The 27,624-nt window shown below is 33.2% G+C and overlaps 8 protein-coding genes and 1 long non-coding RNA gene across 16 annotated transcripts; 3 read left to right on the top strand and 6 right to left on the bottom strand.

The window, feature by feature from the left end:
• Positions 1–591: 591 nt before the first annotated feature.
• Positions 592–4,155, bottom strand: LOC122522668 (60 kDa SS-A/Ro ribonucleoprotein-like). 4 transcript variants are annotated; one of them, XM_043643981.1, is made up of 9 exons: positions 4,057–4,129; positions 3,641–3,805; positions 3,297–3,556; positions 2,849–3,218; positions 2,536–2,747; positions 2,243–2,448; positions 1,945–2,065; positions 1,449–1,852; positions 592–1,364 (listed from the first exon to the last, which is right to left on the bottom strand). In XM_043643981.1, exons 3-9 carry the CDS (start codon positions 3,528–3,530, stop codon positions 1,232–1,234), a joined length of 1,680 nt encoding a protein of 559 aa, XP_043499916.1. In that variant the 5' UTR covers positions 3,531–3,556; positions 3,641–3,805; positions 4,057–4,129; the 3' UTR covers positions 592–1,231. The 4 variants fall into 4 exon arrangements, with proteins under 4 accessions (XP_043499916.1, XP_043499906.1, XP_043499899.1 ...); XM_043643971.1 differs by lacking the exon at positions 4,057–4,129 and adding an exon at positions 3,875–4,050; XM_043643964.1 differs by lacking the exon at positions 3,641–3,805 and having other exon boundaries at positions 4,057–4,155.
• A 1,398-nt stretch (positions 4,156–5,553) lies between these two features.
• Positions 5,554–7,484, bottom strand: LOC122523364 (actin, muscle). Its single transcript, XM_043645047.1, has 3 exons — positions 7,399–7,484; positions 6,656–6,809; positions 5,554–6,564 (listed from the first exon to the last, which is right to left on the bottom strand). Exons 2-3 carry the CDS (start codon positions 6,779–6,781, stop codon positions 5,560–5,562), a joined length of 1,131 nt encoding a protein of 376 aa, XP_043500982.1. The 5' UTR covers positions 6,782–6,809; positions 7,399–7,484; the 3' UTR covers positions 5,554–5,559.
• A 160-nt stretch (positions 7,485–7,644) lies between these two features.
• Positions 7,645–14,063, top strand: LOC122523374. 3 transcript variants are annotated; one of them, XR_006305288.1, is made up of 3 exons: positions 7,645–7,791; positions 8,988–9,153; positions 13,467–14,063. It is a non-coding gene; the product is annotated as an uncharacterized LOC122523374 (long non-coding RNA). The 3 variants fall into 3 exon arrangements; XR_006305290.1 differs by lacking the exon at positions 13,467–14,063 and adding an exon at positions 11,649–12,414; XR_006305289.1 differs by lacking the exon at positions 7,645–7,791 and adding an exon at positions 8,050–8,638.
• On the bottom strand, positions 9,934–12,604 carry LOC122523368 (actin, clone 205-like). The gene is made up of 2 exons (XM_043645061.1): positions 12,498–12,604; positions 9,934–11,439 (listed from the first exon to the last, which is right to left on the bottom strand). Exon 2 carries the CDS (start codon positions 11,411–11,413, stop codon positions 10,283–10,285), a length of 1,131 nt encoding a protein of 376 aa, XP_043500996.1. The 5' UTR covers positions 11,414–11,439; positions 12,498–12,604; the 3' UTR covers positions 9,934–10,282.
• Positions 14,064–14,538: 475 nt separating the features above from the next.
• Positions 14,539–16,023, bottom strand: LOC122523357 (actin, clone 205-like). Its single transcript, XM_043645033.1, has 2 exons — positions 15,914–16,023; positions 14,539–15,813 (listed from the first exon to the last, which is right to left on the bottom strand). Exon 2 carries the CDS (start codon positions 15,793–15,795, stop codon positions 14,665–14,667), a length of 1,131 nt encoding a protein of 376 aa, XP_043500968.1. The 5' UTR covers positions 15,796–15,813; positions 15,914–16,023; the 3' UTR covers positions 14,539–14,664.
• A 1,809-nt stretch (positions 16,024–17,832) lies between these two features.
• LOC122519458 (PRA1 family protein 3) lies at positions 17,833–20,241 on the top strand. Of its 2 annotated transcripts, XM_043638896.1 has the most exons (4): positions 17,833–18,333; positions 18,496–18,713; positions 18,779–18,892; positions 19,994–20,241. In XM_043638896.1, exons 1-4 carry the CDS (start codon positions 18,137–18,139, stop codon positions 20,047–20,049), a joined length of 585 nt encoding a protein of 194 aa, XP_043494831.1. In that variant the 5' UTR covers positions 17,833–18,136; the 3' UTR covers positions 20,050–20,241. The 2 variants fall into 2 exon arrangements, with proteins under 2 accessions (XP_043494831.1, XP_043494842.1); XM_043638907.1 differs by lacking the exon at positions 19,994–20,241 and having other exon boundaries at positions 17,876–18,333; positions 18,779–18,972.
• A 176-nt stretch (positions 20,242–20,417) lies between these two features.
• Positions 20,418–22,531, bottom strand: LOC122519368 (peroxisomal membrane protein PEX16). 2 transcript variants are annotated; one of them, XM_043638783.1, is made up of 6 exons: positions 22,380–22,531; positions 22,157–22,322; positions 21,836–22,082; positions 21,468–21,747; positions 21,255–21,358; positions 20,418–21,167 (listed from the first exon to the last, which is right to left on the bottom strand). In XM_043638783.1, the coding sequence occupies exons 2-6, from the start codon at positions 22,278–22,280 to the stop codon at positions 20,912–20,914; spliced, it is 1,011 nt and encodes a 336-aa protein (XP_043494718.1). In that variant the 5' UTR covers positions 22,281–22,322; positions 22,380–22,531; the 3' UTR covers positions 20,418–20,911. The 2 variants fall into 2 exon arrangements, with proteins under 2 accessions (XP_043494718.1, XP_043494711.1); XM_043638776.1 differs by having other exon boundaries at positions 22,157–22,530.
• Positions 22,532–22,630: 99 nt separating this feature from the next.
• LOC122519362 (tetratricopeptide repeat protein 27) lies at positions 22,631–26,131 on the top strand. The gene is made up of 8 exons (XM_043638763.1): positions 22,631–23,028; positions 23,094–23,967; positions 24,055–24,121; positions 24,206–24,538; positions 24,661–24,834; positions 24,916–25,068; positions 25,160–25,321; positions 25,391–26,131. Exons 1-8 carry the CDS (start codon positions 22,959–22,961, stop codon positions 25,979–25,981), a joined length of 2,424 nt encoding a protein of 807 aa, XP_043494698.1. The 5' UTR covers positions 22,631–22,958; the 3' UTR covers positions 25,982–26,131.
• LOC122519386 (carbonic anhydrase 2-like) lies at positions 25,845–27,599 on the bottom strand. The gene is made up of 8 exons (XM_043638794.1): positions 27,508–27,599; positions 27,364–27,403; positions 27,262–27,300; positions 27,027–27,194; positions 26,805–26,967; positions 26,622–26,727; positions 26,324–26,551; positions 25,845–26,222 (listed from the first exon to the last, which is right to left on the bottom strand). The coding sequence occupies exons 1-8, from the start codon at positions 27,547–27,549 to the stop codon at positions 26,046–26,048; spliced, it is 963 nt and encodes a 320-aa protein (XP_043494729.1). The 5' UTR covers positions 27,550–27,599; the 3' UTR covers positions 25,845–26,045.
• Between the last annotated feature and the right edge of the window lie 25 nt (positions 27,600–27,624).

Raw genomic sequence — 27,624 nt, forward strand, 5'->3', positions numbered from 1 at the left:
ACCAACAAGGAATGCAAGTATCATGCTTGAACATTGGGCACTTAATTTAAATTTCTTTCGGACCTGAGAACACATCTACACTGTATTTTTTAATAATGTCAAAAATGTGTTTCTTATTTATGATTGGTAATTCAAGGATCAATAAAGATCAATCAAAATATCATTGTATTATATTCTATGTTATAAAGAAAATTGTGAGTAATTATTTTTATAGATATTACTACCCAACAAATTAATAGACACGGTACGCCTCTGATAATTTGCTTATCCATTTTTCTAGTTTGAACAATATGTTTTGCGTATCACAGTATTATATCGGTAATGTAGTATTTTGAGTTTAAGTTGTAATTACTTTGGATATGACAAATATGAAATCTCTAACACGGTTAAATTATATTAATATAACTATAAATTCTTTGGAGCTAAATGCATATCACAGTGGGATAATTTTCGATGCTTTATATCATTTTAATACTTATTCCAATGTTTAGAAGCGTACCAGTCGTCATTAGATATATCATTCTACGTATCTAATTGAAGATATTACAAAAAGCTTTACCGCCAACCAGTGGAAATAAGCGAGCAAACAAATTTAAGTAAATATATTTTGTTTATGTTCTTGTAATATGTTAAAAAGGCACCATAGATTAGCACGTGAATTACATAATTTCACCAAGTACTTGCCAAGTACCCATTTTTTAAACAAGTAAATCATCTAAAATTGAATTGCATTTTTTTCCAAATTTTAACAAGAAACGTATTGGATTCTATACTTAATGTATAAGATCTATAGCTGCTAGAAAAATGCAATATACATCGTCATTGACTTAATATTAATATTTTATAATGAGATGATATTGAAAAGTTAACGCAAAGTTAAAGTTAATGTTAATGTTAAATACGTTCATCATCTTCTGTCACAGGACTTTCTATTTGAAATTTCATTCCTTAATAAGATTGAGACATTATTGTTTCATAATTCTTTGTAAATTTGTCTCCACTCAAAATAGAATCTCATCGAATGAGCGATACAAAATTTGTTAGAATTATTGTAGGATTGTTATGAAAAATCGTGTAGGAATATATGGAAATTGGATGATTTTAGTAGAGATTTACCTTTGTAAAAATTGTTGCATGATAATATTTCATCCAATTAAAAACGCTAAATTTCTTATTTGTGAAAATGGAGTTAAATCATGAGTACAGCATATTGTAGTATAGCTGATTTTCTTCAAAAGAGTGACTTTGCAAAAGCTTGTATAACCATAGGCACGGTTGCATCAAAACCGTAAATTGTCAAAATGTTTCTGTTGTATAAATCATCTTTGCACGTTTTTGAAGAACAGACAATGCAATTTATTAATCTACAAAAAATATTTCATATTAATCCTTGTTGGAATAGACAATGAATACACGCACATAAATAAAATGAAAAGCTAAATTCTTACTTTGCGTGGGGAAGATTCATTTGTTTTTTATATTCTTCAAAGTTCTCTTCGCATTCGTTGTAGTCTACTATATCGTTCACGACGTTAATAAACACATCATACTGATAACTTTGTTTGGAGGCCCATTTAATAGGGGTACTTAAACGGGCATCTTTATTTAACATAGGCTGATATGTGCTAATTAGCGAAAAAAAATCTAATGACTGATTCAAATTGACAATATCAACGTCGATGATGTCAAATACAGCAACAGTGACATCTTTCTCGCATCGAGAAAGCGTATACGCTATTAAGAAACCAGCTTCTGCCCCATTCACAGTCCCATTGTGCCACGTATTAGACTCCCACATTACTTTGTTAGCATTAATCGTTATCATATAACGCAAGCCAGTAGATTTGAGATTCTGTGGATAAAAATTCGTAGGAAAAATAATGAATGGGGCGTAAATTACTTACCTTATATATGTATATATCGAGTCAATATTATGAAACTTACCAAAACTGAAAGATCGAAGGCTTGGTGTAATGCACTTATAATCTTAGAGTTTGGTCTTGGCGAAGGACGATATGGTTTCTTTGCTTGTACTTTCATTTTTCGTTTCTCGTATGACAATGGCCTTTGAAAGATACATTACTCGTTAATAACTTGACATGCTGATCAAAGTGATGGCTAGAACCATCACTGTCAACCCTAGTGTAAACCTATGTATTGTTTTAGTATCAATCTACATATAAAATAATAGCATTATAAGTTGTATGGCGTAGACACGATGCTATACGTCTGTATATCTTACTTTCCGGAGTGTAGATAATTTTGTAAAGTTATGTAAATAAATATTGGATGTATATTGCTGCAAGCTAATCTGTCCTTATTAGTAATCTCATCTATTATTTTGTCAATAATTGGAGCATCTGCTTTCAATAATCCCAAATTGTGTATTCTTTGCAAATTACTCAAAAGCGTATGTAAATCCATTGACGGTACCAATGAATTCCAAATCTGTAAAGACAATAATTTATCTTTAAAAAGGAAAAAAAAACTATTAAAATAAGAAAATTGAAATAAGAATACTTGTAGATCTCATACCTCGGTAGATTTCAACATGTGACCAGGGATATGGTCTAATGTTAATTCGTACTTTTCTAAAAGACCAGCTGCCTGAACTATATCATTGCAATGTTTGAAATTTTCGATCCTTTCGATGTATTCAATCAATTCTTGTACATTTGCGTTATCGGCAAAGGATCTTTTAGTTTTGTCCAAACCATGTATTATGTATTTAAGTATCACTTCTTTTTCTATTTTAAACAGTATATATGTTAATAAATTATTGAAGTAATTAATAAACATTAATCACTATTTATTGCTGTTGCTTGTTAATGGCTTATCAATAGTTTACCTGGTGTATCAGGATGTGGATGAGAGAGTTTGACAATATCCTTGTGCTTCCATCCGTGTCTGCCTTTACATCTTGTTACACATTTAGCTAATTCTAAGGGTTCCTTGGAAAGATACCAATTATTGACAGTTTTACGCAATCCATGACCCCATCCATGGCTAGGCTTAACAGGGTGTAGCATTGACATTTTGCGTTTACTTAATTCAGATGTGAATTTGATAAATAGAATAAAATGTTCTGGCAATGAACAAATTTTTCCTACTATAGAATAAGCCGCATGACGCAAACTTTCGCTATAAACTTGCTTGCAACATACAGCCAATGCGAATATCAATGTCTCAAAATGCGGAACAAGATTACTCTCGAATGCCTGAAATATTTATGTATTATAAGCATTCCATATAGATGACATAGTTGTTAGTTTGATTTTAAATTGAAAAGTTTTTACCTTTAGAATTATTTCGACTGGCAATAGTGGCTTCTTTTCATCTGCAGCTAATTTCTCTATACATTCAAGATGAATTGCTAAAAAATAATTATGGGCAATCAAATTTTCTGGCTGATAAATGGCAACTTCTTTTCCAACGTATAGAAATGCAGACATTTGTTCTTCAGGAGAATAAAAACCAAATTCTATTTCCTTAAACTCTTTGTTTGTCTCCGAGGCTTTAGTTGCATCCATTTTTTAATGTACTAGAGTTCAATGTACTGTAAAAAGACATTTTTCAAATTAAAGTTTTATACAATAATATGTAGACTGTAATATGTTAATGTCTAAAAAAAAATGTATACTCTGGTCGTCTGGTTTATTATAAAGGAAAAAATTCTCATTTCTATGGTATTAGATTGGTTAATAGGACCCATGTCCCATGGATTTGTATGTCCCTCATTTATAGGATTAAATGATAGAGAAAAAGGAGAATAGTTCTTCTTCAAGGAATACTTATGTACATAGACCTGGGACACATTTGGAGAAGTCATCAATGATATCACCATCATTATCTATACTACATTAAATATTCTTACCTGTAATAAGAATGCACAGAGAGTAACGTTGGCATTACCAAATTCATATTCTTTAAACGCGCGTGTGTGTGTGGGGGTATACGCACGCGTGTATGTGTAATCGTACTTTTACGTAGTACTTTTGTTATTAATTACAAAATATAATATAAATATTAGCAAATATGTAATTATAAACAAATTACCTGGTATCTACGTAGAAAGCGACGTGCACGCCCAACCAACGAACAAACCTCACAAGATGCACGCGCAAATGCTTACAACTGTGGTAACAGCCAATAGAATCTCTTGCTACGCAGAAGTATACGTACCAACTAATCAAAAACGACGATTAATAACAGCGTTTACAAATTCTAATGCAAATAAATATTGCAATATTTGAATTCGTTTGTAGATAAATAAAATATATATTCTCAAAGTTTAAAATTATAAGTTGTGAATGAATTAAATATAGACATGCATGTATATAATTATTATATTATCGTAATATGATAACGGTACTCTAAGCAAATAAAATCGCACGTATATGACGATCAATTACAGAAGACAATCCGTATCATTATTGGAAATGGGCCTTGATTTTATATCTTAAAACAAAAGAATTATTAAGTAGTCCAGAGTAAATTTCGTTATTTCAATAAATATTGACGAATAATGGAGGGACCATTTTGAAGAAAAATATTATAAAAGACAGCAGATATATTATTTATTTATTAAATACGTAAAGGGATCTATGAAATGCTCCTTGTCTCACGTTTCGAATCAAATGTTACCGCTCTGTACTATATCGTAATTCGAATTGGCACAGGCGCGTGACAGAGGATGTTGCTACCTATGAGGAAGGCGCCATATATGGACTCGTAAGACTAAAACTACTTTAGATAACGAATTATATAAAAAGAATATTCTTTTATAGATACCTATAACGATACTCGAGTGATTAATTAAACATGTTATATTAATTCAATGCATTTTGGTGAGTAATCGATTGGTTTGTAAATATTCAAACGGCAACATACCGCTTCCAAAATTTACCTAATTAATTTTAATTTAATGATCAAAGGTCTATGCAATAAGTAAAAGAGTTGATGAAATTAATTATCTATTCTGAAATCATTACAAAGTATTAGAATTTACTTCAAACAGAGGAATTTTTTGTTTAAGCTATATATTATGGTATACATTTTAATATTATTCATTTTAATGTAGCATTCTAACGTAAACATGGTTTATAATAAAGAAAAATAAAATAAAAACGAAGTGGCCCATACGAAAGAACATATATTCGTGGCAGAATGAAAAAGGATCGCTTTTTAACGATTGCGAGTGTTATGAAAAAATCAATATTCATAATAAACAGTCGTATTTGTATAAACTACAAAGTAAAATACAGTCTGATAAATGTGTACAATAAAGGCAATCAATTGTTTTCTCTTTGCCAATTTATCATATTTTCTTATTCTGATCTCTTCTTTTCATCGTCGTATTCTCTTTTCACCTGTACAATCTATCTCCTTACATTGCGAACACGGCGAGGCTTAGTAATATATAGATGTGTCATAATTGACAAAGAAAAAGAAAAAAAGAAAAAGAAAAAAGCGAATAGAAGAGAAGAGAAAAGAAAGGAAAATAAGAAAAAATATGAAAATGGATTTGGAAGATACGGATTAACGATAAAATTATTTTTCTTAGAAGCATTTGCGGTGAACGATGCCAGGGCCAGACTCGTCGTATTCCTGTTTCGAAATCCACATCTGTTGGAAGGTAGATAGGGAAGCAAGGATGGAACCACCGATCCATACGGAGTATTTCCTCTCGGGAGGTGCAATGATCTTGATCTTGATGGTCGAGGGTGCGAGGGCGGTGATTTCCTTTTGCATACGATCGGCGATACCGGGATACATGGTGGTACCACCGGATAGTACAGTGTTAGCGTAGAGATCTTTACGGATGTCGACGTCGCACTTCATGATGGAATTGTAGACGGTCTCGTGAATACCACAGGATTCCATACCCAAGAAGGAAGGTTGGAAGAGTGCCTCTGGACAACGGAACCTCTCGTTGCCGATCGTAATGACCTGTCCATCGGGCAACTCGTAGCTCTTCTCGAGAGAAGTACTGGCTGCTGCGGTGGCCATTTCTTGTTCAAAGTCCAAAGCAACGTAGCAAAGCTTTTCCTTGATATCGCGAACGATTTCTCGTTCGGCCGTGGTTGTAAAGGAGTAGCCTCTCTCGGTCAGGATCTTCATGAGATAATCGGTCAAGTCGCGACCGGCCAAATCCAAACGTAGGATGGCATGGGGAAGAGCATAACCTTCGTAGATAGGTACGGTGTGAGATACACCATCGCCAGAATCCAATACGATACCCGTGGTACGACCGGAGGCATACAGGGAAAGAACCGCTTGAATGGCAACGTACATAGCTGGACTATTGAAGGTTTCGAACATAATTTGTGTCATCTTTTCGCGATTAGCCTTAGGGTTGAGGGGAGCTTCCGTGAGGAGAACGGGATGTTCTTCCGGAGCGACGCGAAGTTCGTTGTAAAAGGTATGATGCCAGATCTTTTCCATGTCATCCCAGTTGGTTATAATACCGTGTTCTATAGGATATTTTAGCGTAAGAATACCCCTTTTGCTTTGTGCCTCGTCGCCCACGTAGCTGTCTTTCTGACCCATGCCCACCATCACACCCTGTGGTTATAAAAACAATATTTTCATCGGTCGATTCGTTTTTTCTTCAGGATACTATGGGTATTAAATCTTATTTATGAAGAAAACGTACCTGATGTCGCGGTCTCCCTACAATACTAGGGAAGACAGCTCGCGGTGCATCGTCTCCAGCGAATCCGGCTTTGCACATGCCTGAACCATTGTCGACAACGAGCGCCGCAACATCATCATCGCACATCTTGAAGGGCTGTTAGCAACGTTTCTTTCTGCAAATGAATGGATGAAATTAATAGTTCCTTGTTTTTCTTATTTGCATTCAATTATAACTATCATTTTGATGTAATAGGAAAGTTCGGTAGGTAAAGACCAGTTCGTATCGACTATAGACACTCTCAAAAAAAATAGTAGAAACAATATATCAAGATCCGTTAACGAATTATTAAACGATTATATGTATTTTCACAGGTAGAGATACTAGCTGAAATGAAATTTCCGAAGAGTATGGTTGGCATGTATCATGGTATCCTTATATTTCATCACGTACCACCATGCAACATTTATCAAACGTTTACACTTGACACAAATATTCAAAGTGTATGTGGGTAAAACTATGCGACTGGTTAGTAATATCCGATAGCCCGATACACTTTATCGCGATCACGATAATCACAAGATTGACTATTTACGTAATTAAGTTGAGAGAAGAAATAAAAAGTAATAGAAGTAGTAAGCGTAGTAAGAAGGAAATGAGAATGAGAAAAAGAATCTAAGGACAGGGAAGAAGAAGAAGAAGCGTTGGGTAAAGGAAAGTAAAAAGATAGACGCAAGGGTTGCTTCCTCCGTAACGAAATTTACCGTTCAGAGCTGAATGATCGAATAGATCGAATAGGCGACGATCTCTTAGGGACGAACGTCGTGCAAGAAACCGAAAGCGACGAGTGGCGCACCGCCTGCTCTGTGGGGTACCTTTATCCATATCGGTTCGCAGCCGAAAATAGCGATCCGCCCCTTAGATGGAAATCTGCTGTACGTTAACGCGCGCATCGTCGTCTGCCGCCGACGTTGCTGCCGCCACCGCTGCCACCGCCGCCGCCGCCGCCGCCGTCGTCACCTAGTCCTTAGTCGCCCTAAAAGCGACGTCGAGAGGGAGACGCCGACGACGTGCTATTCCCGACGGTTCCCGAATCCAAATAAGGACTCGTTACGCCGCAGGGCCGTCCTCCTCGGGTGCTTTTCACCTAAACGAAGGTACCAAGAGACAAACAGTCGCTCGGTATGCCTCTAGTTTATGCTGTCCTTTCTTCTTCTTCTTCTTCTTCTTCTTCTTCTTCTTCTTCTTCTTCTTCTTCTTCTTACTGCATTAATCTTCTCTTTCCTCTCCTCTTCTTCTCTTTTTACTTCATTATTTCTTTATTCTGAAAAGTACTGCTTCTGTAAAAGAAAAGAAAAGGATGTAATGAGCCATGAGTAGCCTAGATCGGGTAGGCAACGTTGCGAGATCCTGTACAAGTCCTTTTGACTTAATCGAGATAAAACATCATTTTGTTTCTACGTAGCCATATAGATCGCATGCGAATAAATCGCGGCCGTTTCTCACGATTTATATGATTTCTCATAGAAATATTAGTTATCATACGCTATCGTGCAATAGTCGAACGAAAATGATCTAAGAGAATAGTTTGTATGTATTATATATTTCAAGTTCAAACGTTCGAGAATAATTGATCTTTGCAGAAAAAGAATGATCGTTTAAATATGGATTAGAAATAATGATTTTTTATTTGGTGTCATTTAAAATGTACCGGGCGACGAGAAATACTCGATCCACCATCGAACCCTCCCCCACTTTACCTTACTGTGCTACCGTCGATGTTGGCCGTCGATTCGGCGGACGATTCGACGGACGACAGATTCGCGGACTTCGCATTACTGATTGTGGCTTTCAATATAGAAAGGACGCGTCTTTGTTAGTTGTTAATGTTTTTTTAATAGTGCTCCATTTGCATACATTACGGTGATTCATTTAAAGAAGATTATTATGAAGAAATTAGTGCAATTCCATCATCTTTCACCGTATACAAGCAAGTATATGGGGGTGAATATTTTCTTAGATTAAACTTCAATGATTAACGATAGTTAACGATTACTTATGTCCCATTAATGGTCCCAATAATCGATGGTAAGGCGTATCCATGAAATAATCATTTTTTATTCCTTCGATTTCGATAGATAAAAAATACTTGTGTGAAAGAGTTAGAAGTTGGATTAATTCCTCGTTATACATGTTATATTGTGTTTACTATTTCACTAGACATACATGGAAAGTGTTTAAATAGACATTGATGCAAATTTTCATTTATATAAATCTTGACTTATATAAATCCTGTATAATACGTTCAAAGTCCAAATCAAGCAATTCTTCTAATTGAAAATGAAATTTTCAGATTCGACGATAAGTATCGACGGTCAATGCAGTCGAATGTTGCTCTCTTCGTTGAACATGCATATATCTACTAACGTCTTACCTGGATTTTCATTTCCGCTGGGTATTGGATGATGGATCGTTGTTAGCCACATCGGTGAAAGGCATGGGGCATCATTAAGGCCGTGGTAATTTTTCAAAAATCATTATTGACTCATTGTCCAGTGCACAAAGATGTAAATGCATGACCACTAGATTGAATTCTCCTTTGCGTAGACGGCCAATTATTTTCTCTTCCTTTTAAGTTATCTGTATACATATGCAGAATTAGTTGAATGTAGAAAAGAAATGTTGTTAATTATACCTAGACTAGACTATTTTTAATAAATCCGTTTAATACACGGTCCCTGCAACCAAACATTATGTCCACTTACCTTATATCCGGATTTCAAAGACAAACTAATATTCCGTGAATATTCATTTTCTTTAATCACTGTCGTCCATGCATTCTCTTAATACATAAAAGGGCTAAAAACCGACATATGACAACGACAAATGTGCAATATAAGTATAAAAGCAAATCATCCCAGAAATGATTGCACGAAACTTGTAGCTTTCCAGAATATACGATTCTGAATTTTTGCATAATTAAAGTAATTAGAAATATTTAAATGATTAGAAAGATAGGTACAAAAAATTTCTTCAAGGAAATCGTATATATATATATATATATATATATCGTAGAAACGCTAAATAAAAGCTAACTATGTTTATCTAGTTGGAAATTTTGATTTCATTTCGTATATCAATCGCAATTGAAAGTATTAAGAGATTGTGAATAAATTCGATTTTATTCCAACGTTATAATTTCAAAAAAATATTATCAAAAGAGTAAGTTTAATGATAACGTAAATAATAATCCGAATGTGAGATATGCGTATAAAGGGTAACAAATGAAAGATTACTAATTACACCGCTGTGAAAATATAAGTTTGATTTATTCCATTGAGATAGAGATGTAGATCCATATAAATATATATATATATATATATGTACATATACACACATATATAAATATGTGTGTATATATCTATATATATATACACACACACATAAAAGATGACGTTTAAATTCAATTAATGGAAAAAAGAATACTGATCGCTACTGCTAATAAGGTGGTCGCTCTGGCCGTAGCTAAAGATTACCAACAGTGAAATAGAAATAATTAACATGTAACTAGATGAAATAGTACGGAATTAATAGGTGTATCTGCGTAGATAATATAGCAATAACAATCGTTTTTAAGAATATAATTGCTTAGAAGCACTTGCGGTGAACGATGCCAGGGCCAGACTCGTCGTACTCCTGTTTCGAAATCCACATCTGTTGGAAGGTAGATAGGGAAGCGAGGATGGAACCACCGATCCATACGGAGTATTTCCTCTCGGGAGGTGCAATGATCTTGATCTTGATGGTCGAGGGTGCGAGAGCGGTGATTTCCTTCTGCATACGATCAGCAATACCAGGATACATGGTGGTACCACCGGACAAGACGTTGTTGGCGTAGAGATCCTTACGGATGTCGACGTCGCACTTCATGATGGAATTGTAGACGGTCTCGTGAATACCACAGGATTCCATACCCAAGAAGGAAGGTTGGAAGAGTGCCTCTGGACAACGGAACCTCTCGTTGCCGATCGTAATGACCTGTCCATCGGGCAACTCGTAGCTCTTCTCGAGGGAAGTACTGGCTGCTGCGGTGGCCATTTCTTGTTCAAAGTCCAAAGCAACGTAGCAAAGCTTTTCCTTGATATCGCGAACGATTTCTCGTTCGGCCGTGGTTGTAAAGGAGTAGCCTCTCTCGGTCAGGATCTTCATGAGATAATCGGTCAAGTCGCGACCGGCCAAATCCAAACGTAGGATGGCATGGGGAAGAGCATAACCTTCGTAGATAGGTACGGTGTGAGATACACCATCGCCAGAATCCAATACGATACCCGTGGTACGACCGGAGGCATACAGGGAAAGAACCGCTTGGATGGCAACGTACATAGCTGGACTGTTGAAGGTTTCGAACATAATTTGTGTCATCTTTTCGCGATTAGCCTTAGGGTTCAGGGGAGCTTCGGTGAGGAGAACGGGATGTTCTTCCGGAGCGACGCGAAGTTCGTTATAGAAGGTGTGATGCCAGATCTTTTCCATGTCATCCCAGTTGGTTATAATACCGTGTTCTATAGGATATTTTAGCGTAAGAATACCCCTCTTGCTTTGTGCTTCGTCGCCCACGTAGCTGTCTTTCTGACCCATGCCCACCATCACACCCTGGTGACGGGGTCGGCCGACGATCGAGGGGAATACAGCGCGAGGTGCGTCGTCTCCCGCAAATCCGGCCTTGCACATACCGGATCCATTGTCTACGACAAGGGCAGCTACTTCGTCGTCGCACATTGTGTTTCTTGTTTCGTTTTAAAGATCTGTAAAAAAAAATGATCATTTTTCGTTGATCAACTCTTCCTCGACAAAGAAACTCATTTGTCGTTACTTCATTATGCATAATGTTTTGGTTAAAGTCTTTTACGGGTATTGTTTGCTTCTAGATATTGTTTGATTATATTTTGTAACATATCATTACGATTATTCGATGGTACTGTAGCTTAAAAAAATATCTCAATAACGTTTTCAGAAATCATCGCTAGCCAGGATTGACCCAGTTGCCTATAAAACGATAGGCGAGCGGCTACAGCGTCGCTAAGTTATTTCCGTGCGGCGGATAGCTAAGTTTAGATGAACGACCAACGGACGCTCCCTAATAAGTTCAAGCAATGTTTATAGTAACCGACGTCGCCCCGGCTCGGCCGTTAAGTGAAAAAGCATAGCTCATATGCCTGGTCGTGCCAAAATTACGCTGCGCTTTGAGAAGAATCGCACTATCATATGCGGACAAAGACCTCGAATATGTTCAAGCTATTATATGAATTAATTGCAATCTTAGAAAGTAATTCGCAGCAAAAAATGGAAAAATTATAGGTGGTATTTTAGCCGAAGATTGATAGAAAGCTTTATTATTTAACGAATTAATAACTCTTTTCTCTCTATCCTTTCAAAAATCTGCTATTACATAAATATTACTTCCAGATGTATAATGGATATTATTTAGAAAGGAAAACAAAATTAGAAAATGTTAAGTTACCGCGTTGATTCAATTTCAAAGTGTTTTATCAAATGCCAGAAACGAGCTGATTCTTTCTTCACCTTGATAAAATGCCAAAAAGAATTAGTCTCCATCGAGATCATGTTGTTTGACCTAAGTCGAGCCGATCGTTCGATTCTACCTTGAACTTAACTTTCGTTTCTATTAGTTTCGTTAAAATCTGCAGCGTATTAAGAAGCACGGAGGAGAGATCGTTGAACCGTATACATGCACCGATACAATTTGTATCAAATTGATATAATATTCAAGATAAATGATCGAAGTGTAATATTGTTATAAGATATGTTAAGACTTGGTACCGTTTAGTATATACATACGTACCGTGCACGAGACAGAGTTGAAGTGGCGTCTGTGCCTTTGGGCGCCGCGGCGTCGAATATATGCTCTCGTCAGTACACCCCCGCATTTTCGTGGAATGGCGAATGCTCGACAGGCACGAAAAAGGCTCGCCTCGCGGGCGTCGCGACGCTCGCCGAACTAGGCGGTTGCGAGATCTAAGTAAGAGATCAATGTATAGCTACCAAAACTCCTACATCTACATACATTCCTCTTATGACCAACCTTTACGTAGTTAACAATATTTTCATTCTTTTTTATAACGCATCCAATCGATTCAAAATCCTTCAATACTTGTCCCTATCGGACATTCGATACTAAACCAAACCAATTTGGATTTGTCCTCTTGAACGTATATGGTATTTAATGGATTTCATTAAGCTACACGTATTATGGAAGAATGTTATTTTTCTTTTTTGATAACGTCGTCGTCTTCTCTCTCTCTCTCTCTCTCTCTCTCTCTCTCTTAACAAAAAATAATCGATTGTTTGCTTTTAAATCAATTTTCAAATATCGTATATACATATGTATTACGTAAAGTGATTCATATTTGTATTTTTATCTAAGCTCTGGTAAAAGAACTTTCTTTTTGTATAAAATAAGCAAATGAATACTTGTAGGTGATTACATTTAAACTTACGTAGGAAAGAGCAAAGAACAACGAATAAGAATAATTAACAACTTAGTATTTCATTTTTCCAAAGATTTCTGAACGTTAATTGATTACAGATAGAAATTTATAAAAAGGATCTTTATTTTATAGTTACGCTTATTTAATATCATTATAGAGCAGAATAGCATTTAGCAGTAGACATATCATTTCTACGCATGCACGATCTATATGCAACTTTATTTCTCTATGCTATTATGAACGTGTATATTTTTATTATGTATATATATTATTATATTATAAAGTGTATAACGAATAAACTAATATACGCATATCTAATATAGGCGTTCAGATGGCGATCGATGAAATTCATAAATATCATGAGAAGCTACTGGAGAATCGATGTGAGTGACTGTTGGTAAAAATAACTCCCTCGTACCTAATTTGGATGGGAGAGCCAAGTTTTGATAAAAGCTACCCCGTGCGGCGAGGCAGCTTTTTTTGGACGTTTGCTTCGCAATCACCCAGATATGCTTTTACTCGAGAGCATGACTATCAATTCTGGTGAAAAAGTGGCTTCAACAATTATTATGAAAATGTATATATGAGAAATATATTGTTGCGTATATCAATTTGATTTAACTTTCTCATAAATTTCTAATCCAAAATAACGATTGGATTGGATATTTAAAAGAACGCAATTATAGATGACAAATTTCATTCTAAACTTAAAATCTATATATTACATAATGCGCGTATCTCAAAAGTAAGACAACATTTAGCTGATTACATAGAAATAAAATAAAGTTTTTAAAATAAATTTCCTGATTTGTTAAATCAAATAAAAAAACATTGTTGAAACGCGTCTCAAAATTCTATTAGGGTCTATAGGATTTATACAAGGAAAGGATAATAATCGTGTTTCAGTATATTAAATCATATTTATAATGTCGTGTGAAATGTATATTTAAATTTATATTTGATATTGCATGTCAATTGTGCATAACAATGCACACACACAACGACGATTTAGTATATAATATTTACAAAGTAAATTAGAATAAGATCAGATACGTTGGCCTCGTTAATAACCCAGACAGAATGCACTTAATTGTACGCGATTACAGAGAATATCTTTGACATTAAGATAGCGAGCGATCTTAATTGTAACGTAATAATCGATCAACTCGTACGCGACTTCTTCCAAAGCTCATGTTAATTCAATGATTATTATTGTAAACCATTGATTACAATGACATTCTTTGGAATAATACTCATTTCGACATTTCTTCTTGCTGCAAAAAGTTAATAACTTACAATAGATTGAATAGATTGTATTGCTATTTAAAAAAGAAATCTCAAGTAAATATATAATTTATAAGAAAAAGTCGAATGCTAATAATTTTCTCGATGATCTGTTTTTGTAGCAGCACAATAGTTCGCATAAATTTGATCTTTATTTTCAAGAATATTCTTACACGCAACCCAGACGTTAATTCTTCAAGATCTGTGTCGCATTTTTGACACTGTTCGATAATGAATTTAGAAGCACTTGCGGTGGACAATACCAGGACCGGACTCGTCATACTCTTGCTTCGAAATCCACATCTGTTGGAAGGTAGATAGGGAAGCGAGGATGGAACCACCGATCCATACGGAGTATTTCCTCTCGGGAGGTGCAATGATCTTGATTTTGATGGTCGAGGGTGCGAGAGCGGTGATTTCCTTCTGCATACGATCGGCGATACCGGGATACATGGTGGTACCACCGGACAAGACGTTGTTGGCGTAGAGATCCTTACGGATGTCGACGTCGCACTTCATGATGGAATTGTAGACGGTCTCGTGAATACCACAGGATTCCATACCCAAGAAGGAAGGTTGGAAGAGTGCCTCTGGGCAACGGAACCTCTCGTTGCCGATCGTAATGACCTGTCCATCGGGCAACTCGTAGCTCTTCTCGAGAGAAGTACTGGCTGCTGCGGTGGCCATTTCTTGTTCAAAGTCCAAAGCAACGTAGCAAAGCTTTTCCTTGATATCGCGAACGATTTCTCGTTCGGCCGTGGTTGTAAAGGAGTAGCCTCTCTCGGTCAGGATCTTCATGAGATAATCGGTCAAGTCGCGACCGGCCAAATCCAAACGTAGGATGGCATGGGGAAGAGCATAACCTTCGTAGATAGGTACGGTGTGAGATACACCATCGCCAGAATCCAATACGATACCCGTGGTACGACCGGAGGCATACAGGGAAAGAACCGCTTGGATGGCAACGTACATAGCTGGACTATTGAAGGTTTCGAACATAATTTGTGTCATCTTTTCGCGATTAGCCTTAGGGTTGAGGGGAGCTTCCGTGAGGAGAACGGGATGTTCTTCCGGAGCGACGCGAAGTTCGTTGTAAAAGGTATGATGCCAGATCTTTTCCATGTCATCCCAGTTGGTTATAATACCGTGTTCTATAGGATATTTTAGCGTAAGAATACCCCTCTTGCTTTGTGCCTCGTCGCCCACGTAGCTGTCTTTCTGACCCATGCCCACCATCACACCCTGGTGACGGGGTCGGCCGACGATCGAGGGGAATACAGCGCGAGGTGCGTCGTCTCCCGCAAATCCGGCCTTGCACATACCGGATCCATTGTCTACGACAAGGGCAGCTACTTCGTCGTCGCACATTGTGCTATTTTCTTATCTCTGAAAGGAAAATATAATATTCTTAATTAGATATATATTTGAAATATGTTTGGGATATTATACTCAGGAATCTTATAAGTTTCTCGTGAAGAGAACGCACCGATATTACGGACGAACTAAGAGCAGTATAATGTACCAATCGCGAGGGTGAGTTGTGAATCAGTATGTAGCTACGGAGCGGCTGAGGCTCGCAGGCGCTGCGAAGCCAGATATAACGCTCGCGTATCGTACGCGACGCTACCGAAGATGGGCACGAGGGACGTCTCCAGGGCTGCCCAATAGATCTACCCACGCATAATGGGAAACTTACGCAGTGCTTCGACCGGGACGACGCGTAACCAGGAAACCTTTCAAAGCTAAATATTCAAACATTGGGTGTATCATTGAGTGCTTGAGGGTGGACCGTCGCGTCTTTTGGACATCCCTGACTACTCGAGAAATATGCGTCAATCCCCACTGACGCTTTTCTTCTGTTTTCTTCATCCTCTTCCACTTCTCTTCTCATCATCCTTTTTATTTTAACTTCCCTCCTTGTCTCAACCGTTTACTTCCCTCAGCCTAACGATACATCCAAATTTGACTATTAACTTGGAAAAGCAGTAAATTCTTTACCTAAATTTCCATGCAAAATTATTAATATCCAACTGAATTTTCTTCTTCATTTTAAGGTAATATCATACTATACATTTCTTTTAATGCTATCTTCTGCATTTGATTGTGATACTTTTTTTATTCCAATGCTTGTTTACGTCATTTTTACTATTGCAATAATTATAATATTATGTTTATCTTCCATACATCGTCAAGATCTTATTTTCATTTATGTTGAAAAGATAATATAAGACAGAGTATTTAAAAAGTTACATTTATCAATTTAAATAACTCAATGAAAACTTAACTGTGGATAATAGTTACAAGTTCTTATTGTATTAATCTTTTATCATAATATTATGTAAATAATATTAACATACTAACATACGATAACTAATAACTGTTGATTTCCATTTTTTAGCATTATTCTGCGAGTATCTTGTAACAATAAATGCAGTCACTATTTATTTGTACAATTGCATTGAATGGCAATGTTTTCCATTTGTATTTATTCATTTACAATTCTTCCCTATACGTATTAGGAAGTTTAATATACGTTTACTTATTATATATAATCTTATATATAATCTTTACATTTATAAATCACATTAGGTAAGTATACTGCTTCTCTATTTAATTCTTTGCAATTTTTTTCGCTTTATCAGTAAATGCTACAACTTATGGATATAAAATATAGGATATAAAGCAGAACAAAAAAATATATATATGTAAGTGTATGATATAAATTTAGTATACCTTATACTATCTAAGATTTTAAGCGGATCACGTTATTTTGATCACAAAGATATTTCTACTATGAAATTGAAATACTTTTTCCTGTTACGTAATATCATATTGTGTTATTTTGATAATATAATAAAAAATGTATCGCCACCTCTCTAATTTTTTGGCATCATTTCTTTTTTCATTGATATTTTATTAAACATGTCTAATTAACAAATACTTTTTTTAGATTATCATTTTTACCCACTAGATAAATTTGCATTATTGTTAGCTAATTTAACTTCAACAAATTTAACAGTGCATTTTGTTTAAACATTCTAATTTGAAAAATTCCTCAGAGACAATTTAAATGTGACATAACCTGCAGTCAGAAAGATGAAAGATAAGAACGAAAGCAAATTACATGTTATTATGTAATGTGCATTGTAAATAAATACTAAAGAAAAAAATATACATAGTTTTAATAAAAAGCAATTTACTAGACATCATTTGGTCATTCTATATAAAGAAAATAATGCAGTTTTACACTAGATATATTTGAATGGGACATGTGGCGCAATCTTAACGATATTTTTTAAACCAAAAGTCAAACCATTATTAATAAATTAACAAGTTAATAAATAAATATTGAAATTAGAAAGAATTGATAAAAAACCAGATATTAGAATGACTTGTGGAGAAATAAGTTGAATTTTGAAAAAATGATTTACATTTATTCTACAATTACCATGAAACAATGTGTTTCTATAAAAGTTCGAGCAAGTGGATGAGGGCGACACTAAAGCATCTATAAGAGATGTTAACTAGTGTAAATGTACCTCTTGTAATGTATACTATTTGTCACCCTTGATTTTTTCTGACAAACGTCATCGTCCCAAAATATTGAACTACGTAAGAGGAAGATAGTAAAATTGAGTGAAACGTTATTAATCTGCAGAGTTTTTTAAACTGCAATTGTTGAGAAATAAGAATAAAATTATTAAATACAATGGATAAAACTAAAATCGATACTAATTTCGAATTACCACCTCTTCGGAGTTTAGATGATTTTTTGTTAGAATCCGCTCGTTTTCAAATACCAAATTTTAAAGATTTTGATAAATGGGGCAACAGAGTCGTCAATAATATGCTTTATTATCAAACAAATTACTTGTTCATGGCTGTGATTATTTTTCTCATCGTAGGGTAAGTGCAAAGTTAAATTTTTTTGTGTACAGAATATAATCTACGTATATGTATATGGATACGTATATATGCACATAGATAAGCATATGCATATGCATATTCGCTTATAATAACCGTTACAATTAATGTTATAGTACAATATTGTAAACATTGTTTTTACAGATTAATTCATCCTGTCAAAATGTTCGTTGGAATGGTAGCAATGATAATAATTTTAGGAGGTTTTGCTTACGTATCAACGGAAGGAAGATTGATACATCAATTTAAGCAACAATATCCAGGTGTAGGTATAATTGGCATAATATTGGCAGCATGTTTTGCTACGTACACCTTAGGATCTCTCTTAGTTTTTCTACTTGGCATTCTGCTACCATTTTCAGGTAAGTTTAATCATTTCGATAACTTCTATAATATAGAATAATAATTGATTAATCATTTCTTACAGTTATATTTGTACATGCTTCTTTGAGATTAAGGAATATAAAAAACAAACTTGCTAATAAAATTGAAGGTATTGGCTTGGCACGAACACCGATGGGTATTTTTTTGGAACATCTTGGTATGCAAAATGAAATTTTTGCATAATTTCAGCATATTTTTATAGTAAAACATTTCTTTTTAAACGATAATAAGTTAATACAATTTAATATAATAACAGTTTTGCACTAGTATTAATATATATTAATTTATATATATATATAATTAATATTAGCTTACGCTGTGATTGAATCTTATCGCTTCAAATGGATTTATCTTTTTGTAATATCTATAGCTATAGTTATATACACAGAGACATTAGATATATTTCTTATGTACTTATTTTATTATTCGTTTTGTCTATTTATAGACTAAATATACAAAAGATTTATTCAAATTCTTGATATTTTACATATAGGATGGATATACGATTAAGATACGTATAATTTATTTTTATTGTAATCTATATATTACATGAATTACGTCACATAATATGAATTCATTTTATTGAATGTGTTAACAGTATATATATATATATATACATGCATACGAATGTAAGATATTCTTGCACGTTATAAACCAAAGACAGAGAAAAATGCAAATTATATATTTAATCGGTAAATAGGAAAATATACAATCCAATACCGAGACACTAATAATTCATATTTTTTTATTTATTCTCTGCTTGTATATAATATTCTATATGTGTTATTTGTGAAACTGTATATTTGCTATTATTAATATATTACATATATAGTAAAGCAAGAATTCTAAAAAAGAAAAACATTATCTTGCTTAATACTGTGTAATTTATGAAAGACTATTATTTTTTTCAGTATATATTTCCTAATTTGATATTATGTATTATAGAATGTAAATAAAATTGTAGCAGAGCTTCCTCTTCTTCAAGGCTTAATGTCTATATTTTAATATATATTGTTATTTAAAAAGTAGTATATATAGTTTATAATATTCATCCCAAAATTGTTCTTACGAGATAAACATTTCTAATGAATTATTTGAAAATATATCTATTAAGCTACATAGTCCTTGTACATTCCACTAAAAAAAATTATTTTCTTTAACGTTTTTCAACGAAATTTGATTATTTTTAATTTTGCAATCAAATTTATTTTTATATATATCTAATCTTTCATTATTTTTCATTGATTGTTTTAAACAGATGTGAAGAGTGCGACGTTACGTTACCAAAAGTATTTTAATAAAATACGCGACTAACAACCAGAGCTTTCATAAATATGAAATTGTACTATATTTAATGGGTTACGTATAATGATCATCCATAAGAATCATTACTTTCCATGGTGGAAAACAGGCTCTTCATATAATATTAATTATATTTTATTACCCTGTAATTTATACAATCACACAATTTGAATATACTATATTAATATAAAAATGAAGTCTATAAATAAAATTTTACATCGTTTATGCAAAAAGAAATAAACGTTATTAACATATATATATATAGAAATATATACGATTGATACATATTAAATGATAGGTATTAAAATATTTTTACAAATAAAATTACTAAATACATAAATATAAAATATAAATTTGTCAATAACCAGATCTTCCTTGTAAATTGAATTATAGGCTACACCTTTATCGTATTTGTATATTAAAGAAAATTAATGTACAATATTAAATACCACTCTGGATTAAACGAGGAATTCATTGAAATTTGATTTAAAAACAAAACGGTAAATAAAACGATGAAAGCTCTCTAGCTCGTACGTTGATATCTCTTGGCTCAAGTATAATTATTCGTCCTTAAAGCACGTATGAAATCAGAGACTTCCCATCGAGATTTCTTACATCTCTCAGCTTAGGACGACTCAAGCCAACTCGCAAAAATTGTACAAAAAGAAATTTAGAGTGTTTTAATTGAGCCTTATTATCCTGCAGTATATTTTCAATATACAAAATGGAGTGTATACGATTTATAATCGTAATACATTCTGCTTGATATACACACACAATTGGATTGACTAATATTTTGGAAGAAATATTTATATATATTATAAGGCACCTTATATGACTTTATGATTTCTTACGCAAACGATATGGATATTTGTTAACGAGACCACATATAAAAATACATTTGTTGCCAATGTGGTAAATATTTTTCTATCGGTTCTGTTAAAAGTTTAGCCAAAGGCACTTTTTTAGATAAAATGTTCAGTATTGTTATTATTTTAAGACGACTATAAGTATCATAAAAAGGGGAACGTAAAATATATAACAGTATACTTAATTTTCTTTGATAAATTTCGTTCCATTCTTCTTTGTTAAGTGCAGCTGCTTTTCCATAATGACTAAATAACTGTAAACTGAGAAAAATATTATTTAATACTTTGAATTTTCTTCTCTTCTTTCGTATAAGTATTTTTGAATAAAAATAAAAAATTCTTTGCTACCTAGATAAATCAATGATTAAAGATAAAAACCATGGTTGCCAATTCGTTTTTCCAGTTGCAGATAAACAACCAAGATGAAACAATGGTTTTATTATATAAAGAGTCTGAAAAGGAAAAAAAAAAAGAAAAAAAAAAGGAAGAAATTATAAAATATAATAAGAAGACATATGTGTGACAATAAGAAACATTAGATATATTGTAGTTTAAACAAACCTCTGCCAACATTAACATTCGTTTAGATACAAAAGCATTATCAACGTTCTCGTTTTCATCTCTCATAGACGATATAGGTGTCCAAACTCTTGTTTCTATAGATCTAGAGGTTTTAATACTCCTAACTACGATACCACTTCGTTTCAATTGAAATCCTTCTTTCATTTTAATATCTTTGTCATCTGCTTGATTTATTTTCTTCTTATTTAGCGGTTTAATGGAAGGACTTTTAATTACATTTTCTTTGTAGACATGTATCAAACACAATCTCATCACAGCTCTATAAGCAAAGAAAAAAGACTTTAAATAAAAACTTTAGCATCCAATGGCAATATTTGATTGTAATGAAATTAAAACGAGAGGCTTACTTAAATATTTGTATAAACGTAATAATAAGCCATTTTCCGGACTTTCCCCAAATTCTATGCGCAGATACCTCGAATAAAGCTTCCGTATATTCTAACACAGTTAACCAGATATTAATTTTTAACTGCAACTTTGGTATTTTCGAATTCATATATTTACCACCGGATATCAATAAATCATTAAACAATTCAATTAAATTTGGTATGGAATAAATAAGTTCAGATGCCAACGTAGAATTATTATATCGACCTACAAGAGAAGATTTATCAGAGAATAGAAAAGTTCTAAAAAGAAGGAGAAATACAAATAGACAAATTTAATACCAGCTGTAAAGTAAGAAAAACATCTTACTGTACTCTCCAAGTCAGCCAGTAATTGTGGATTACATTGTACCCAATGTTTATAAGATGATATCAATTCAGAGATTCCTGAATTGATGGCATTCATGATTGATTAGACGAGTTGACGATTGGTTCAATTGAGAGTTATCTTTTAATAATTAATCAAGTTATTGTTTATTAAAAAATAAATAAACCTTTTGTGTACCTTCATGAATGATCGAATGAAAATTTCACTCTATATTTTGTTCATAGTTGAACTTTGACAACCCAACAAAATGACTGTCAAAAAATGTATCTTTCAAAATTTGATGACAAATATTGACGAGTTTGACTGTAAGATAGATTCAACCAATCTTACCGTCTTATTGACCAACCAGTACTACCAACCAGGGAAGGGAAATTTAAAAACTCATTGGTCTATTTTTGGACTTTTACGACCGATGAACTGGAAATATCGATTTTTCGATTAATCGATCACAGATCGCCATCCCTGTTACGAACCAACGCGCCAAATATTCAATTTTCTATAATATAATTAAATTTAATATTTATAATAAGACGATGAAAACGAAGATGCATTGAATATTATATTTCATTTGCTTCTTGTTCATTGAATTCAATGACATTTGTAATTCTATTTTTAATTGAAATTATTCTGAATAATTTGTAATGATTTTGTCGCCACGTGCATTCTTTAGCCTACGACGTTTGAACATAACCAATATTGTTGATCATTAAGAAAATTTACTGCAACATATATAAATGATAAATACATAAAAGAATAATGGAAGAACCAAGAGAAAGGATAGATGAGAAAATAGAAACACAACTTTTGACAAACGTCATCGACAAAGGTAAAGGAATTCTATAACGTGTCTATCATACATATTTATTTATCTATGTATCATTTTTCTCTTAGTATGCGACGTAACTATCGTGAAAAAAATATTAGAAGGAGAATACGAGGATGTAATTATTGAAATAGTAACTGCCAGATTATCTGAGTCGCTTAATAATAATGACGATTTACAAGAAATCATATATAAGGATATAGAAATGAATATGGATATAGAAACAGTTACGCCTAATGAATGGTTATGCCTAAGTATAGCAAGTTTGTTTTATTTTGTTAAATATAATTGGACGGGTCCGATTATGGACGACGAAGGAATTGAATTATTATCAATTAAAAGAGAAGAAGCGCTCAAGTATTTATCCTTGCACGATGAATGCAACGAAAACGTTAAGAAACCAGAGTTTCTTTATCTTTCGAAAATAATATTCTCTAACGAGTATATGCAAAAGAGATATCCAAGCTGCATGTGGTGGTTATTGAGAAGCAATCTACTGCATCAATTTATATTAGAGGAAACTTCAGGGACGATATTTGAAGAAATAAAAATGTTAATCGCTAATATCGATACTCTACATATTTTACAATCTACGTTTTGTCAAGTTTTATTTAATCTTGAAGTTGCACAATTTTATTTCTACTACAAAAGAATAGAATATTCAGAAAGATATTTGGCGCGAAGTGAAGAAATTGCTCAAATTAAAATGGAATTGCAAGGTGCTATGGGTAAGAGAACGAAATATCAAGAAGAAGAGAAGCCGCAATTATTTTTAAAAGTCAATGTGGAAAAAGATGATGCATTAGAGACAAGATCTTGTAAAAACTTACCAAAGTCCTTAGATTTAAATGACGAATTAAGACTAGAACGTATACAATTTTCTACATTTCAGGATGAAACTAAATTAGGAGTATTGGGAGAAGCCATTGTTTTAGCGAGACAGTAAGGATTTTTCCTTTCTCTCTATGTAAGCAGATTTTAATAACAACGAATTTGTCTCAATAAAATGATATTTTCTTTGTTCCGTAGTACCCAGCTGCAATTGTCTCAGCCAAGAGGTAAACTTACGGATGAAGAAATTATTCCATACGTAACTGTGAGTATAATAAAGTAATCTTTTTAAAAGTTTATCGCAGTTATATATGTAAGACAATAAGAAGAAAAATTTGTTTCCTTATAGAAAGTAATCGATAATACCAAAAATTGGTCGCTAAAAATGACAGCTCTTTGTCGTCGATGCATTTACGAAGCTAATGACAAAAGAACCGTAGAACGATCGATGCTACAAGCTGAATATTTATTAAAAGAAATTCATGATTGTAAAGTCCCAGTCGCAGAAAGACTGGACATATTTTTTGCTAGCGGAATGAAGCCTATATGGATGTTGGAAAAAATCTTAGCTAATCTCATGCTTAGTCTTGGGTTAGTAAAAGGGGCTTTAGACTTGTTTATCAAGTTGAAACTTTGGGAAGATGTTATAGCTTGTTATAACATTTTGGGATTAAAACAAAAAGTAGGATTTTCCCTAATTTATATACATACACCAAATATAATCTGTAAAATAATATTTTTAAATGATATTATATGGAGTATTTTTAATGATTCTAATACAAATCTAGTTTAACTTCTATATAGGCTGCAGAAATTATACGCCAAGAAATTGCTAAAAAACCATCTGTTAAATTATGGTGTTTGTTGGGAGATGCAACTGGCGACGTAAAGCATTATGAAACTGCATGGAAATTATCAGAGGAGAAAAGTAGTCGTGTACAAAAGCACTGGGGATTCTTTTATTTTGAACAGAAAGACGTATGTATGAATAGAATCGCTATACTTGTACAAAATTAGCTCTACTAACTAATTATTTTGTAAACCTTTTTTTATATATAGTATGTCCAAGCTATACCACACTTAAAGTTGTCAGTCGAATTAAATAATATCCAAGAGAATGTATGGCTGAGACTTGGATTTGCAGGATTACAAATGGAGGATTGGAAACTAGCGGCAATGGCATATCGACGATATTGTGCTTTGGAACAAACGGTTTGTCAATTTCATTATTTACACTTGACTTAGAGTTAGACGATGACTATATTTCTTTTATACGTATATTATTCTTTAACATGAATTTCAGAATTTCGAGGCATGGAACAATTTAGCAAAGGCATATATAAAATTAGGTGACAAATACAGAGCATGGAAAGTTCTTTACGAGGCGATCAAATGCAATCATGATCGTTGGGAAGTTTGGGATAATTTGATGGTCGTTTCCATTGATTTGGGACAGTTTTTAGAAGTATTATTTTTATTCATCTAATTGTAGTATAAAATATATAGTTAAATATTAATAATTCGTTCATTGCAGGTAATAAGATGCTACAATCGCATTTTAGACTTAAAAAACGAGCATTTAGATATTCAAATTTTAGAAATATTAACGAATGCTATTGAAAAGAACATTAAAGATGCCGACGGCAAATTATGTAGAAATTCGTTACTTATACCGACGCTTCAATTATTCGGCAGAATTACATCTAAAAATACATTTAATAATTCAGATCTTTGGAGATTATATTCTGAACTAACGCTGCTTAAGAAAACGGACGTTGATGATCAGAAAGCTATACAATATTTGCAGAAAGCATATCGTGCTGCTGTTTTAGACCCCAAATGGTACCAAAAGGAAGATACAACTCTATCTGTTTTACAATTGTGCTGTAAATTATCTCAGACGTATTTACGTTGTACGTCTTATTGCGAAGATCACGTAAAGTCGAAAAAAGCATTGCTAGGCAGTGCTAAATTAACATTACAAGGTGTTGTCAAAAAGGTCAAAGACATATATTCAGAAAATGCTAAGGTAATGAAAAGTTTACAAGAAGTTGAAAAATACTTAACAGAAATTTTAAATCAACTGGAAAAAGTATGCCAATTAACGCCCGACAAGTCTTGCTAACATTTTATAAGTGCTAATAACTTGTTCTTATTGCTTTTTACACTTGCAATAATAATAATATTGCTCAATGCCAAAACCAGAATTTAGAATCCGTAAAGTCAATGTTGGACATATTGTACTTCAATACAGAAAGCGGGTCAAGCCATCTAACAAATACTTTTCTCATTTCAATATTTTGTAATTGTCTATAATTATCTGCAAGCATGTCTTCTCCATTTGATAATATCCTAAATCTGTTCATCTAACGGAATATGATATTAAAAAAAAAAACAAATAACAGATTATTTAAATGATTATTTTTAAAACGAGAAAAAAAAATAAAAAATTAACATAAGATTATACCTGCCGAAATGAAATTTTTACTGGCGTTGAAAAAATAATCCAAGTTACTGTTTCGCTACATGGTGGTGTCGTCAACGATCCCTTATACGTGTAAAAAGTATCTGTATTTGTCGGCATTAAAGAAGACAGGGTAATTGAGCTGTTCATATGTTTTTTTTTGTTCACCCACTTTACATCGCTTAAGATATTCAATATGGGTTTGAGATTTTCGTTGTCTTGTTCCTGTAACTAGAGACAGTTTTACGATTAAATATAATCGTGTTTGTCCTAAAAAATGATATCAATAAATTTTCCTTACTTGAAAAAATATTCCTAATACGCTAAGACCATCCTGATTATTCAGGGCATGAGAAAAGTTAGAATAAGCTGCATTTTTGTGAATTATATGCATTTCCATTGGGAATCTGCAATAATATTGATAAATAATATAGTTGTAAAGGAAAGAAAAAAAGACCAGTTAAATTTTCACTATATCTAATACCTAACATTATTGAATGTATGCTCAGACCCTCTATTATTTTTCGCACCCCAATGAAAGTGTAAACTTTCCATTTCATACATTTGGCCTTTCTTTAGTGTTGCTCCAAATATATAAGGTATTTCTGACTGATTTCTTGATATATTACGGTTGATATTTAAAGTGACTAGAAAAAATATTTATAAATTTCTTGATAACTTAATTATTATGTATTTACATAGTTACCAGAGTGGCCATTATTTTCTACTGTAACAGGAAGTGGAAGCAAATCGTGATATCCAATCATTTCCAAAGCAGGTAAAGCCAGTGGGATAGATTTAGAAGATGACAATGCTATCGGAGACTGCAATTTTCCAGCGCATAACTTGAATTTTTTTGCCCACATGTGTTGATCTATGTTGTATGATCAATTTAGAAAAAGTCGTTATATTATAAACGTTATTATAAACTTAAAGTTTACCTCGTTTTCTATAGCCAAAGTAGCCAAAAGTAAATGGTACTAGAAAGAAGATAGCGTATCAATGAATTTGATGCTTTTTACTTTGATAATTTATCTACTTACATAAAATCAGTAGAATTATAATAAAGTTAGACTTGTGCATCTGTAAATATAAATATCAATGTTAATGATAGTTCATTAAATGATAGATCAAATTATAATTAGATTTAAATAGAATTAATGAAATATTGTGGATAAATTATTTACTTTGGCTCCCATGATATTACTGACTGTATTGACAAGGTGCATATGCTAGACTGAGAGAGTCGTGCACTGCTAGTGTGCTTATTATCAATTCCTTTCTATATTCATTATGAATTCGAT

The sequence above is a fragment of the Polistes fuscatus genome, unplaced genomic scaffold (genome assembly GCF_010416935.1).
Source record: "Polistes fuscatus isolate 324 unplaced genomic scaffold, CU_Pfus_HIC Scaffold1, whole genome shotgun sequence".
Taxonomy (NCBI): Eukaryota; Metazoa; Arthropoda; class Insecta; order Hymenoptera; family Vespidae; genus Polistes; species Polistes fuscatus.

Coding starts and splice junctions, on each gene's coding strand:
- LOC122522668 (XM_043643964.1), bottom strand. CDS start 3,530: ATGGATGCAACTAAAGCCTCGGAGACAAACAAAGAGTTTAAGGAAATA. Junction 1,853..1,944: donor CCTTCGATCTTTCAGTTTTG/GTAAGTTTCATA, acceptor TTTTATCCACAG/AATCTCAAATCTACTGGCTT. Junction 1,365..1,448: donor ATGAATCTTCCCCACGCAAA/GTAAGAATTTAG, acceptor TATTTTTTGTAG/ATTAATAAATTGCATTGTCT.
- LOC122523364 (XM_043645047.1), bottom strand. CDS start 6,781: ATGTGCGATGATGATGTTGCGGCGCTCGTTGTCGACAATGGTTCAGGC. Junction 6,565..6,655: donor TAGGGAGACCGCGACATCAG/GTACGTTTTCTT, acceptor TTATAACCACAG/GGTGTGATGGTGGGCATGGG.
- LOC122523368 (XM_043645061.1), bottom strand. CDS start 11,413: ATGTGCGACGACGAAGTAGCTGCCCTTGTCGTAGACAATGGATCCGGT.
- LOC122523357 (XM_043645033.1), bottom strand. CDS start 15,795: ATGTGCGACGACGAAGTAGCTGCCCTTGTCGTAGACAATGGATCCGGT.
- LOC122519458 (XM_043638896.1), top strand. CDS start 18,137: ATGGATAAAACTAAAATCGATACTAATTTCGAATTACCACCTCTTCGG. Junction 18,714..18,778: donor CATTCTGCTACCATTTTCAG/GTAAGTTTAATC, acceptor CATTTCTTACAG/TTATATTTGTACATGCTTCT. Junction 18,893..19,993: donor TATTTTTTTGGAACATCTTG/GTATGCAAAATG, acceptor TGTTTTAAACAG/ATGTGAAGAGTGCGACGTTA.
- LOC122519368 (XM_043638783.1), bottom strand. CDS start 22,280: ATGAATGCCATCAATTCAGGAATCTCTGAATTGATATCATCTTATAAA. Junction 22,083..22,156: donor TTTTTCTTACTTTACAGCTG/GTATTAAATTTG, acceptor CTTCTCTTGTAG/GTCGATATAATAATTCTACG. Junction 21,748..21,835: donor ACGTTTATACAAATATTTAA/GTAAGCCTCTCG, acceptor CTTTGCTTATAG/AGCTGTGATGAGATTGTGTT.
- LOC122519362 (XM_043638763.1), top strand. CDS start 22,959: ATGGAAGAACCAAGAGAAAGGATAGATGAGAAAATAGAAACACAACTT. Junction 23,029..23,093: donor GACAAACGTCATCGACAAAG/GTAAAGGAATTC, acceptor TTTTTCTCTTAG/TATGCGACGTAACTATCGTG. Junction 23,968..24,054: donor GCCATTGTTTTAGCGAGACA/GTAAGGATTTTT, acceptor TTTGTTCCGTAG/TACCCAGCTGCAATTGTCTC.
- LOC122519386 (XM_043638794.1), bottom strand. CDS start 27,549: ATGCACCTTGTCAATACAGTCAGTAATATCATGGGAGCCAAA. Junction 27,404..27,507: donor GTAATATCATGGGAGCCAAA/GTAAATAATTTA, acceptor TTATATTTACAG/ATGCACAAGTCTAACTTTAT. Junction 26,968..27,026: donor AGAAAATAATGGCCACTCTG/GTAACTATGTAA, acceptor TATTTTTTCTAG/TCACTTTAAATATCAACCGT.